The sequence below is a fragment of the Urocampus carinirostris genome, chromosome 5 (genome assembly GCF_059441175.1).
Source record: "Urocampus carinirostris isolate Australia breed hairy pipefish chromosome 5, RoL_Ucar_1.0, whole genome shotgun sequence".
Classification (NCBI taxonomy): Eukaryota; Metazoa; Chordata; class Actinopteri; order Syngnathiformes; family Syngnathidae; genus Urocampus; species Urocampus carinirostris.
This window is the reverse complement of record NC_142353.1, coordinates 32,643,262-32,657,071: the sequence shown is the minus strand read 5'-3', so window position 1 is coordinate 32,657,071 and position 13,810 is coordinate 32,643,262. Positions and strand designations below refer to the sequence as shown.

General features: G+C 39.3%; 1 protein-coding gene across 1 annotated transcript in view; it reads right to left on the bottom strand.

Annotated features, from left to right (window-relative positions):
• The window catches only part of scarf2 (scavenger receptor class F, member 2), a 47,724-nt gene that overhangs the window by 16,292 nt on the left and 17,622 nt on the right, over positions 1-13,810 (bottom strand). The window contains exons 5-9 of the mRNA XM_088336465.1: positions 10,477-10,695; positions 8,725-8,853; positions 7,333-7,436; positions 3,440-3,554; positions 3,076-3,173 (exon numbers count right to left, since the gene is read on the bottom strand). Of these exons, the coding sequence (XP_088192591.1) occupies positions 3,076-3,173; positions 3,440-3,554; positions 7,333-7,436; positions 8,725-8,853; positions 10,477-10,695 (665 nt within the window). The remainder of the gene's footprint in view (positions 1-3,075; positions 3,174-3,439; positions 3,555-7,332; positions 7,437-8,724; positions 8,854-10,476; positions 10,696-13,810) is intronic.

Below are 13,810 nucleotides of genomic sequence, written 5' to 3'. Positions count from 1 at the left end.
CATAGTAAAAGGCTCATCTCCGTTTTTTCTTGACTTCCACTAAAAACAAGCATTTTGATATCCAACATAGTGATGACAAAGACATGTCTGTCTCGGCACGGAACAAGGTCACAATGGAGTCAGGCTAGAGCTTAAATAATCAGTTAGGAAGCACATGCTGCCCAGACATTGAGAAGAAACCAGGTCATTGTCTATTAACTCTTTCCTCCCTTGCTCGGAGTTTGCGCGCCGACAAATGTAGGCCGTGGTTTGGTTGTTTTGATCTTTGTTGGACATGTGAAGAAAAAGTTTATGTTTGATAAAACTGTATTATCATACTTTCAGTTTCAATCTGCACAGGGGATAGTTAGACCAAGTTAGACCACGCTTTTTTTCTTTTTCTCAGAGAATATTGCCTTGAAAGTATTAGACCCCAAAATCTTTTTGCCACATTTCAGGCTTCAAACCTAAAGCTTAAAAACTTAAAATATTTTCTAAGAATTAACAACATGTGGCACACAAAATTGGGAAGTGGAACTACAATGTAGAGCGCTCGTCTTGGGATCAAGAGATTGTAGGTTCGATTCCCGGCTCCTCCGTGTTATATGTCGAAGTGTCCTTGGGCAAGACACTGAATCCCTAATGCCCCCCATAAGCAGGTCGGCGCCTTGCATGGCTGCATGGCCGCTTTTGGTGTGTGAGTGTGTGTGTGAATGAGTAAGTGTGAAGCACATTGTAAAGCGCGTTGGGATGTCTTCATTTACTTGAAAAGTGCTATATCAATGCAGATCATTTACCATTTACATTATTTCAACGTTTTGTATTATAATTCAAATAAACAAATATTGTCCCACTGTTCTTTCAGCTCAGCCAACTGACTCCAGAAGCTCCCTGACTACTTCTGAATGAGCCAATGTCAACCTAAATGAGTAAAAATAACGGAGTGCACTTGCGTGTCATTGAGTGTCAGTTTAAATGCACTTGCTCTGTGATGGGCTCAGGGGTCTGTGAAAGGAAACACTGGAGGTAATCATTCATTATGAAGACCTTGATAAAGTTGTGGAAAATTTCAAAGCAGAAATGAGATACAAGATGATTTTACAAGATTTACACATCCCACGGAGAGAGCATAAAACTACTGCAAAAATACCAAGAGCTGGCCGTCCCTCTAAACATTTAACCCAAACAAGGAGAAAACTAATCAATAAAGCAACCAAGAAGACCAGGTATACACAGCTGAGGTGGGGCAAACAATGGATAAGACGACTATTGGTCGTACTCTACATAAATCTACTTTTTATGGAAAAGTGGCAGGAAGGAAGCTATTTCTGAAAGAATATCAAGCTGAGAGTAATTACAAGTGGAACAAGGTGCTCTGGTGAAATTAAAAAAAAAAAATACATATTTTAGTACAAAATTTTCAGTGCGCACATCTTAGTGAGTATATGAACATACCACACTCTATTCATTAAAAGTGAACTGTCTCATTCTCTCAAATGCATTTAGCAGAGAGAAAATCCACTTTTTGTCACTAAGTAAAACATATAGATCTGAAATTGACAAAAATCATATATAATTTCCACTAGTGGTAAATTCTATAAAAAATCAAATTCTATTGCAAGACTTTGCAACCATAGCAGAATAAAATACAACACATGTGTGGCATTTTGCTTGTGCGGTGGTTCTCATATTTGATTCTACCCCCATAGATTGCTATACTCAACTATGCTCAACTGCTCATTACAGTTGAACTTTATCAGCAACTTTTAACATGCTGTAATAAACGAGAATGAGGTCTAAGACCACGAGACATTCAGAATCCACTCAAACTTTTGACTCCACGTCTTTTGTAGGGATCAACCTGTCTGGACAAACACTGGCCTTCTTTTAATAATCTCAGAAACTAAAAAGAAAACCCCCCAAAAAACAGCAGTTTGGAGCCGGAACAACTCCAACACATGGTCAACAGAGAGCGCCAAGAACAATAATTGGCTCTAAAATCAGTGCATTTCTTTGAAATGAAAGCTAGTATTTGTTTAGCAGTTTGTGCACATCTCAGTCCTCATCAGCTAAGACATGAACTAATAAGGCACACAACATTGTTAGCCAACATTCTAATTACGTGTGACCTTCTCATTGAAGCTTTACTCACACCGACTATAGCGCAAAGCAAATGTTTTTAACCACCCTATGGTTCACGGATCACTCAACTGCTTGGGTTGTGGGGGCACCATTCTAAAGTATGTATTGGGCAAGTACAGCTTGGCAGCACTCATCCCTATCCAGACCATTTTTTCGTGTAGGGGTTTGCGATGTCACAAGAAACAGATAGTACATACTGGTTTCCATGGTTACTGGTAGCAACGTTATCTCGCTCTTCATAGATTAGCCGGACGTGTGAAGATACTGATATCAGAAAAAAGATCACTGGGGAAAATGATTTTCTTCTGAAATTTTGAGTAATTTATATATATTTGATTCGTAATCCTTGCACCAATACACATTTCATAGTTCCTGTCTGGGTGTAGCGGTAGGGGACAGATACGCTTAATAAAACAATGCTGTACAAACTAATGCTACAGTTAATCACGAGAGAAGAAATAATGCAATGGCAAAGAGAATCCACCAGAGAGCAAGGTTGGCGTCATTTTTAAACAGACTTGTTGAGAAACATGGCAACAATTTCAAGCATGTATTAGCACTTCACCAAAATTCAAGCACTTTACAATCATTGAAAACAAAGCATTCAAATTAAAGCATTCAAGGATTTTAAGCACCCAACTGAGCCCTGATTTTGCATTGTTTTCTGTAAAACTCAAAACCTAAATAATTTGTTTTTCTTTTCATAATGGAAAATTAAATTAAGGTGAGATTGTAATACAACCCGCAGCCAGGAACAGACTGCATTAGAACTTCATCTTGCCACTGTTAGTCTAAAAGTAGAATCCCGTCAAAACTTCTTCTACTGTTGAGTCTAAAGTTGTGAACAAAGTGAAAGATCCAAAAGGAGTGTTATTTTTTCGTTTTCTTTTTGCAAAAAAGCAGACACCGTCTGGCGGCTCAGCGTGGGATATGAAAGAAAGTTTTGGGGCTTACCAACTACTTTTGGCAGTTTCTGTCTCCTCAGTGGAATACGGGGAAGTTTAGTGCTGATTCGGCTAAATCGTCCGCACAGGATCCGCTTGGCTTTTTTGCTGTTGGAAGAGTTGTCTGGGTTAGATCTGAGGTAGGATGACAGCATGGAAATCGAAATGAATCATTTAAAAGGGGGGTTTATTGGACTTGGCTGTGTGGAAGCTTGCTCAAATTGTGCCCTACGCAGCATTACGTGAAACACGTTCTGTGAATTCAGCCACTACCTGCTGCTCCCCGTTAAGGCAATAACAATCTTATGCTCATTATTTAAAGGCTGTTTTGGAGACTAAAATCCAGCAGAAAATAACTCAGTAGCGCCACTCACTTGTGGTCTTCTTTGTCTCGACACAGGCAGCAGCAGCACAGCAGGGAAAGCAGGACGATCAGCAAAAAGGAGACCAGCGTCCCGGCCGCGATCACGCCCATTCGCTGGTTGGGCTCTGCAAAAAAAGAAAAAAAAAGGAAATGCAAGGTTTGAAAAATAAGATAACTATAAATTAAAAACCACACCACACACAGAAAAAAACAGTGTCATTCTTAGCTTATTTTGAGACGAGGTCTCCAAAGCATATATTTCCATAAGTATACAGAGAAACCTTTCTTCTTTGCACTTTGGTTATCGCTAGTTCATGGCTTTGCGGATTTGGAATTGAATTGTCTTTATTGTCATTGATATTAATGTACCGTGCATTGTGTTCTGCGGCAGACAGCACACAACAACTGCTATCACAGGGCAGGTTAGGGAGGGCTTTGTGTGTTAGGTGTGTGTGACTGTAATAGGCTGCTCTATGCTGTCAGACAAACAGCAGGGGTGGGCGGATGCACAAGTCAATGTGTCCACCCCAAAACAAACTGTGAAGTACAGCTCTTTAAACTGAAAATTATTTATTCATTTAAATCGTAGTCGAAGTCAGAAGAGCCCTACTAATTGGGGATTACGACTGGGTGCTCTGTGGATTAATATTGGGTTCGTGGAGGCGACTGAGGCGGCGTCGAGAGAGAAGGCAAGAGCGGCTAGCCTACGTAACACCTCTCACAAGCTACACCAGCCGAGCCTATATGTTACTTACAACAGATCCATTACCCATGAAACTGATGAGCTCGACCTAAAATTCGTATACAGTTGCATTCTGACCAGCAGAGAGATCTGGCTCAATCAGAGGATAACTGATGCTAGCGTGCAGCTAGCCAACCACTCTTTAAATTGCTTTCTTTCAAAAAAAGGGGAAGTCCTCCAATTTTGTTGTACATGTGTATGATGAAAATAAAGACCATTCATTCAACTGTGTTCCCCCTTTTTTTTGTAAATCTATATTATTTTGTTAGAGTCGTATACTTTCAGTCGGTAAGGACGTCATCTCGAGGTAAGTTTGGCTCATGGAGGATTTTATGAAAAGGTGTTGCTACTTTAAGGATTTTCACGTTTCGTGGGTGGTTCTGGTCCCCAATAACCGCGATTTAAAACATTAATATAAGGAAAATCAAGCAATTACTGGTTGTTAATGTAAAAATGGTCAAGGTATTCAAAACAGTTGAATGTCAAAGTCAAAAATAGTTTAGGATTTTAAATATTTTGGTCTTGGTTTTGTCCCTCGACCTCTTTCACCTGTTGCCCTCTGGCAGATGCCACAGAACCTTTAAAAGACCAGAGACCAGTTTTTGCCCCCGCCCTAAACAAGCACACAAGATTGTGAAAAAAAATCTTGCATATACATGGAAAAAATACATTTATATTTTAGTCTTTATTCTTGTTTTTTAACCATGTTGTATATATTTTTTAGTTTGTGTGTCCTCCCAAGAAAAGGGGGAAATAATTTAGATATGACCACCACCTTTAACAGGCAGTCAGTTAGATTACCCTAGATGTGAAAAATGGCAAAAGAAAAGCTGACTTAGCACTTTGAGTTTTTGACTGCGTTTTTTTCCCCAGAAAGACATTCCACTCTCCAAGGCCACAACAACAATAAATATCAACAACATTTCAGGATTTTTGTCTACATCTGGACTTCTTTTTACTCTTTGGGTTTTCCATTTTCATGTGCCAATGACCCTGCCAAAAAGGGAAATGACAACCAAAAATGGTTTCACATCTCAACACGGATGAGGCTCTAATGGTGCACAACTATTCTAGTTTTAATTCTTTTGAATTTATATTTTCCTTAAATTCTTTTTTGCTTTAGATTAGATTTAATTTATTGGTCCTGTTAGGGAAATTCACTTCCACCGACTGTACCGGGAGAAAACAACAGACATTACATTACAAAAACAGCAGAATGACAAACATATATGACAGTGGGACAATGAGGGCAGAATGATTGGATGGGTCACCAGGGCCTGTTGTAAAGAAGGGTGATGGCGGAGGAGATCAGGCTTTTCCAGAGACCCTCCTGAATCTTATTGTCCTGTATCTGCGCTCTGATGGTAGTGGGATGAAGTATTGGTGTAGTGATTGATTGATATTTATTACACGGTTATTCTGGAGTGCCACATCTAACCTTGTAAAAAACTATAGACTACGATGTAATAATGGACAATAAAGACTATTGTATTTTAACGGACGGGATGAAAAGGAACATGAAGATCCAGTTTCCTATAGTGGTTTGAATGAATTCAATATGTAACCTGTGCTGTCCCCTTGGGGTTACACCTGCCTCATAAAGACCAGATGAATTGCCTTGGCGTGCGCTCGCTGGTGCTTATTCGCAGTCAGGGAAAAAAAAAAACAGGAAAACGCTCAAGGGCAACGTAAGTCCAAGTCCACGAACCCCCGCCGCCATTGTGACTAATTTAAGAAAAAGTCCACTCATTGTTCTTTTTTCGGTTACCACGATTTCTCTGTCCCCTTCCTTCCTATCGGTGGGTGGGAATAAAAGAGGCGCCCAGGACGTCAATCTGGAAAAGCAATTACTGTGTAAAGGTCTATCACTTTGCGCACACACACACACACACACACACACACACACACACACACACACACACACACACACACACACACACACACACACACACACACACACACACACACACACACACACACACACGTTGTGTACAGACAACTGTGAGTCGTTTTGTTGCTGCAAGCAGGGTAACTGACGGGAAAGACATACAAAGTGTAATCAACACAGCCTAAACGATCATCGGCTGCTCCCTGCCCAGGCTAGAGGACATTGCTGACTTGCGATACCATAGCAGAGCCATCAATAAGACACTTCCCAGGCCGGTCACTACCTCTGTGACCTGTTCTCCTCTGGTAGGCACTACAAGTCTCTCAAAATAAGGACAAACAGGCACAGAGACAGCTTCTTCCCTAGGGCCATCACCAACATAAACAAGCACACAAAACTGGGTTTGTGTGGTCAAAATATATGCACTTTTAAAGGACTTTTAAAGATAGTTTTTCAATTTCTCCAGTACGGTTCAATGAAAAAAATCTGGTGAGAATCATATATTTTGCAGAGCCACAAATATATCTGTGATTTACATATGCGATAGTTTATCTCGCGTGTGCATCATAAGGACCTATGATTTTTGAGTAAATTACAAAAAAAGCTCCACATATAGGTGATGGCTAAAATGGCAATGATATGTCTCTTACATTTCCAGTTGCAGAAAGTCCTTACCAGTACAATTTACCATTGGGAAACGCTACCTTAATTTTTTGCATGGCCTATAATAAATTTTACGGAATCCTTCCACTTATACACATTTCATAGTGCCCTGCTAAGGTGAAGCATGTACCTGTCCTCTTGTGAGTGACCGATAGGGAGCGATGACACTTCATAGGACAATACCATACAAACTAATACAAGCTGCTGTTAATCACAAGGGAAGAAGGAATGCAATGGCAAAGAAAAGCCAACAGAGAGCAATGTCGGCAACAGTTTTAAGCAGACTTGATGTAAAACACGGCAACAATTCCTAGCATGTACAAGCACTTCACACCAAATTCAAGCACTTTTTAATTCCTTTTATTATAGGATGGGTCAGTCTCTAAGCACTATGTTGTAAATATTTGTTTTGTCTTTTATCCTAATAGTCTTATCTTTCATTTTCTGTAAAGTTTACCCTGAATGTCTAATCTTGATGCATACGATGTTACACGATGTGGATATCAATGACAATAAAGACAATTCAATTCAATTAAAATTGTGTCTCAATGGTAAAAAAAAAAAAACACACACAAACTTTTAAGGACAAAGAAAAGTCTAGTTTTCTTACGAAGGTAGCAGGCACCAGACACAGGGTCGCAGTTCTTGTCGTGGCAGGGGCAGCTTTGGTTGCAGTTTACTCCATATTTTCCCGGTTGGCATGTCATGTTGCAGCTGCAGATGATATAACAGTTTTTTTTCAATATCTAGAGACCAAACCTCAGGCAACTTGTGTTGAAATTCGCTTCATGGATTATGAAAACACATCTGACTGGTAACACATTTTTGGGGTGGAGTTAATGCTACATAAAAACGTATTAATTGATGGTTAGTGTGTTTCAGATGTGATTATATTTTGTGGTTTTATTTGCTGATTTTATAAGATAAATAAAATACAAAATAACACTGACCGTTATAGTTCTAAATTGGCAAAGGATCAATAGCATAACACAAGTTTATGACACAGGAGCTTGGATCAAATCGACCCAGGATTTTACTTATCCAGAGAAACAGAAGTAACAAAATAGTTTAAAATGTATTTTGCTGAAATTATTCTTTGAGACTTTTGGATCATTTAACAGACCGCCAGGTCATTTTGACCGAGAGACACAATTGCTGTCCTAAAAAAAGAACATAACGTACCAATTAAACAGTAGTGTTTTGGATTCTGTGTCTGTATTTTCCTGATTATAAAGCGCACTTCAAAAAACCCTACCAGTAATTGTTGATTGGGTAACCTGGTGTACCTAATATTCTGCAGAATAAGGTGGAAACGATTGAAAATGCATACAATATTTGTAGGTTTGCGTTACGACACAAGGTTTTACGATATACTACTGTATTTGTGCAATGATTGATCAATTGATAAACATCACCAACTAAATATGTAAAATATTGTATATTATAGGATTCCAAATAAGGTCATGGCAGTAAGTGCCTACTTCCAGTGGTATAGATGGCATAAGGCAAAGTTTAAAAAGGTGACGAAAGGAGAGAATGTTTAATCGGAATGCAGAACCAACTGCTCGATGCAAATCAGGCACCATCAGTAAAAACTGTGAAATAATGAGATCAAATCTATTGCCTTTTCAAATGGCATCTGTATCACTGGTGGTCTTGAGAATAAATGTTAGAGCTCTTACCGCCACAAATGGGTCTGATTCCTGTTGCATACAATGTTTTGTGATTTAAGTTAGCTGCACTTATCAATCAATGTACTCACTGTAGTCTAAATTTCATGCACCTTACAGTCTGATGTGCGTTATGTAGGAAAAATATTTGACAAAAGTCCATTGTTTGGGTGCAACTAATTGGCCGGAAAATCCGGTCCTTTTCCTTAGGTTTGGATGAATTTGCACACCCTGGGTCAAATTGACCCAGGAACATGGATGAAATCTTACAGTTGGGTGAAGGTAAATGTAACAGTGCATTTTCCGCCAAAAGTCAATTCTTGGATGCTTACTAAGTTCCGTAGAATCCCGGGTCACACAAACACTCTCCAGTGACAATGTGACAGTTGCCATTGAAGCAGTGACTGCAGTTGTTCTCACAGTTGTTGCCATATGTACCATTAGGGCAGCGCACCTCGCACCTAAGACACAAAATAAGAATGTAACCGTGGCGCTCATTAGAGGTCAGGAGTCACAAAAGCCTATCGCAGACTGTGCACTATTAATGGAGCATCTGGTTAAATGTTGCGCCATTATAGGTCGTGCTGTTGCACCAAACAATATATTTGGGACTGTTTAATCGCTACTATTGAACTTATTTGTTGCTACCTCATTTAAAAAAAATGTTTTTACATATTTTGCAGTCAATTGCACTGAATGAGTAAATGACAAACAATGAACTTGGTATTGTTAATGTTATAGGAAATAAGCTTGATTAATAAAATATAATACATGTTTTAAATTGTATTTAGAATTAGATTTTTGGAAAGTAAAAACACAATTAGAAACTAAATGCTACATATCATCCAAATAGGGTCAAAAATAATTGGATCAATGCGATCCAACTTTATGGCGTGTTTTGTATGAGCCATTATTCATTTTTTAGGTTTTTCCAAACAAAATGCCCTTATTGTTAATTGACAAACGCAACACAATTTTGTGTCAAGTGGGGTAAAAATGGACCATTCCATAACTTGGATCTATTTGATACTACTTTATGGCATGTTCTGTAAAGGTTAACTCAAAATTGTGTCGTTTTTAACAAAACAACTCAATTTTGAGTGGATTGTTTGAAAAAATAAATCAGGACACAAGGTTTGTATTTATTATTATTAAAAATAATAATAATAGTAATAATAATAGTAATAATAATTATTATAATGATAATAATATTTTGTTCATGCAAAAGAAGGAAACAGTAACTCAAGGAAGATGTTTGGTTCCCTATTGACCCAAATTGGGTTATTTTTGAGACAGATGTTTCTTGTGTGAGAAAGTCTGTCATTTTTCATGCACACCTTATCATCCTCAATTTTATTTTAGGGGAATTAAACTCAAGACCAAGGGTTCACCAGTCAGTCAATTTAAAGCTGAGAAATACTTTTTTTGTTACAGATCAGCACAGTCACTCCTGCAGTTTGATTGCCATTGCTAAAATGGCAAGTCATCATGTTATTATTATGTTGTTACTATGTTACTATTTTGTTATTACCAGGTTGTAAAAAAGGAAGGTTAAAATACGCTCAGGCAACCCCTAAAATTTGTATAACAGCATTGAGTGATTTACATATATAAATGACAGGGTCATTTTAAAAATTATTTTGAAGGATTTTATGATGTATTATTGTCCAGATTGTGTCAATGATTGGTCATACCAGTCAGAAATTAAATCACCTATCATTGTTGCAAAAATTATCATTGGTAAGCTTTTTCCAGAACCGGTCCACAGACTATTCAGGTGTTAGTAGACGTTGATAGAGGCAGAGTTGGTGAACCCCTGATCAAAAGCATTGGTTTGCAACAACAATTCAAAAACAAAAAACAGTCATATAAGACAAAGATGGCTATTGAGAAGTCTATGCAATCCCGGGCATGTTTCTGTGTGGAAGAAAGTTAGAATCTTGTTGGTAATTTTTGGACGACTCCCAGTTGAACAATATGTGCCGCTCTAGGAGCAGTCACAGCCAACTCCAACATTTGGCAATCAAAACGGCAGCAAGAACACAAACACGACACTACGGACCACGAAATGATACTTCCCATACCTGTCCCCAATCCAGCCGGGGTTACAATGCGAGCACTTGCCCAGAACGTGGTCGCAGTGATGGCCGTCCTTACAGGCGGGACACACTTCCTGGCAGTTCTCTCCAAAAAAACCTTTGGAGCAGATCTGGTCACATCGCGTCCCGTTCCAGCCCCTTTCACAAGTGACACAGCGTCCCTCCGTCACCTTGCATGGCTGTTGGCCTTTGCAATGGCCGCACCTGCGGACAGAACAACGACTCATTGAAGGTAAAATAAAAGTGAAAATGCGCAAAGTAGCGACGCCCCTTCATAACCCTCCCAAGGGTCAAACTTACCACGAAATGACCTTACCGACTAAGAGTATACAAACGTAACAACATGAAAACTTTACACCTACAAATAAAAACACAAAACACAGAATTACAGCTGAATGATCTTTATTGTAATTATAGAAAAGTACAGCAAATTCTGAATGATCTTTATTGTAATCATAGAAAAGTACAGCAAATTCGGAGGACTTCTCTTTTTCAGTAAGAAAGCTCGCCCTTTGTTGTACCATTACTGCATACACCTGCGACACAACGGCTTAGCATTTTCCACAAAACTACCGAAACTTAACTTCAAACTCGTAACTGTCAGGACCAGAACGAAAACAGGACCCAATTGCGTTACGTTTCTCACAAGTTTTATTAAAGGAAAGAGGAAGGGCCCACGATCCGGTGTTTGATGGACACGGGAAGCAAGTCGCTCTCGTACTCGGATTATGCTCCGAATGCGGAAGTGTATCTTCTGTGGCGAGCGATGGCGGAGTCAGGGACGAAAAAAGCAGGTCAGTAGCCGGGACAGGAGAGCAAAAACTTGGGCGGGGTCAGAAGTGAGTCGTAAGCCAGGAAAGGAGAGTAGACGTGGTCGGGGACAAAAATAGGTCGAAATCCGTGATGGGAGAGTAGACAAGGTCAGGATCAAAAACTGGTCGAAGCCGGGGGACAGACGGGAGCAAAAAATAGGTGAGAGTCAGGGTCGAAAAAAGCTTGCCTAGTGTTAACTGAGTTTCGCAGACAGACTGACAAGGGGGGATTGACAGGGCAGGGTTCAAATAGTGACAGGGAGCCAATCAGAGCCCGCGGCGGTTGGCGCCAAATGAGCGGGCACAGGTGCTTCACATCAGTAATAAGGACAGTAACCGCTTCGATTAATTCACAAGGAAAACGATATGACAACTGGCTTGCTAGGATGCTGGTGTTACCCCAATAATGTCCCAGCTCAGGAATTCAAAGACAAGACATGCCTGTCCTCAAAATGCCATATCTTGGAAAATAATTGGAATATACCGATGAAATGTATTAAGATTTCATGCAAAAAACATGTACTATTTCCTCAAATTTTGCATGTTAAAAAATTGAGAATACCTCTAAAACGGATTCCTCCGTCATTAGAATAACAAAGGGAGCCGCCAGTTTGATTTAAAGTCACCCTGCCCCGATGATCGTTTAATGAGGGGAATCGCATTGAATAGTAACTTTTTCATTTACAACGTTTGAACGGTACAAGGTGCGCAGTCCATGAAAGGTAAATCACTTAGGGCCCGAATGGCTTTTACGTCTTGGCTTAATGTGAACAGCAATTGCCAAATCTTTACGGCAGCTCCATTAAATCTGTTTTAAGGGTTATCAGCTGTAGTGTATATCGTCGCAGTGATCATGCAGCGCATAAGGTGAACGTTTCTCATCTGTAAAACAGCCAACGGCACTGCACTCGGCTGTTGCCAATAAACACTTCTATTGTATTTGGACGGCTTTTTAAACCGCACGTTATATTTCAGATTGTTCTTTTCATGACACAGGTTTTTTTTTACCTTGTAACTGCCAAAAAGAACTTCTATGTAATAATGCTACAGACCTATTTTAAGAATCTTTTGCAGTGCTTTCTGTTGCATATTTATCTGTTGCTTTTTACACTTGGAAGCTTTTTTTTAATTGCAGCTGCTTTTGTGCACTCATCTGTAATTAGATTACTTGACTGTAATACTTTATTTGGAATATAACACAGCTAAGAGCTATGTTTTACATAGTGTGTAATTACAGAATCTAATAAAAGTTCTAAACAACGTCAATACTGAATTTAGTTTACTGAGCTATATCTATATATATATATATATATATATATATATATTCCTAGTAGTAGATTAAGAACACATTTACATTTTTCGACTCTTTCTAGCATGTCGCCGTGGCAACCGGCTGGCCCCGCCCCCTGGGCAACAGCTGAAGCAGATCGCCTAATTTGCGTGTTTGCTTCTTAAGGAGGGTTTTGGGTTTTGCGGGTGCTGGCTCATTGCATTTTCTTTTCTGCTTGCATTTTCTGTCTGCATTTCCCGTTCTGTTATGCTCTGTCCTGTTTTGTTTGAGTCAGAAGAAACCTGTGTTTGCACGTTTTTAGTTGAAGCCTGTTTGTTCTGTCTTGTCCCTGAGTTTTGGACGACTTTTATTTTGCCAGGTAAAAGTTTTGATCGTCAACGCAATTGAGTTCTCCATTCCTGCCTCCTGCCTCCGTTCTGGTCCGGTCCCTCCCGTGACAAGAGGAGGGGATTCTCAGCCCCTTCGCTTAACCCAACTGATGTGTTGCAACATCTCGTTGGAAGTCATTAGGTGACCAAACCCCCCAATTCCAACCCCTAATGCTGAGCGCCAAGTAGGGAGGCAATATGTACCAATGTTATAGGTCTTAGGTATGACCCAGCCGAGGAAAAGAAATTCAGGAAAATTGGTTTAATACGAATAATTTTGATTGCTGCTTGTGTTGATTTATTAATTTAATATTTTAAACATTGGTGGAGGGAAAACATATTAATAATGTTGTTCACCATCCCTTATTCAATAGAAGAGGGAAGACATGCACATTTTGTTAAATATTTGCTAGTTTGACACGAAAAACCGCAGCCAAATCACTCCTGAATTAATTCAAACAGCACTATTCATTCATTCATAACATATTTATACCTTTTCAGAAGCATTGTCCCTGAGTGCCAAAAAGTAAAAATATTTTTTGTTTTTGTTGTATATAAAAAAAAAACTTACAAATGGGTTTTGAGCAACTCATCAGTATCAAACCTCTGGGAATGGTTTCAGTATGAAAAATCACCGTTAGATGGCAGGAGTGGCTTTGATCAGATGTTTGTCCACACATAGAGGATGCCCCCACTTCCTAGTTTTATTTCCTGTATTCAGCGATAAAAGTGTGAATGCGGCCTCGATCAGCGAGTTTAGGCGTAGTGAAGCAATGTGGTCAGAGTAGCAAATATATGTATAGATACAGAAAGTTAATACTTAAAGCTTGTTTCTTTCTAAAAAGATT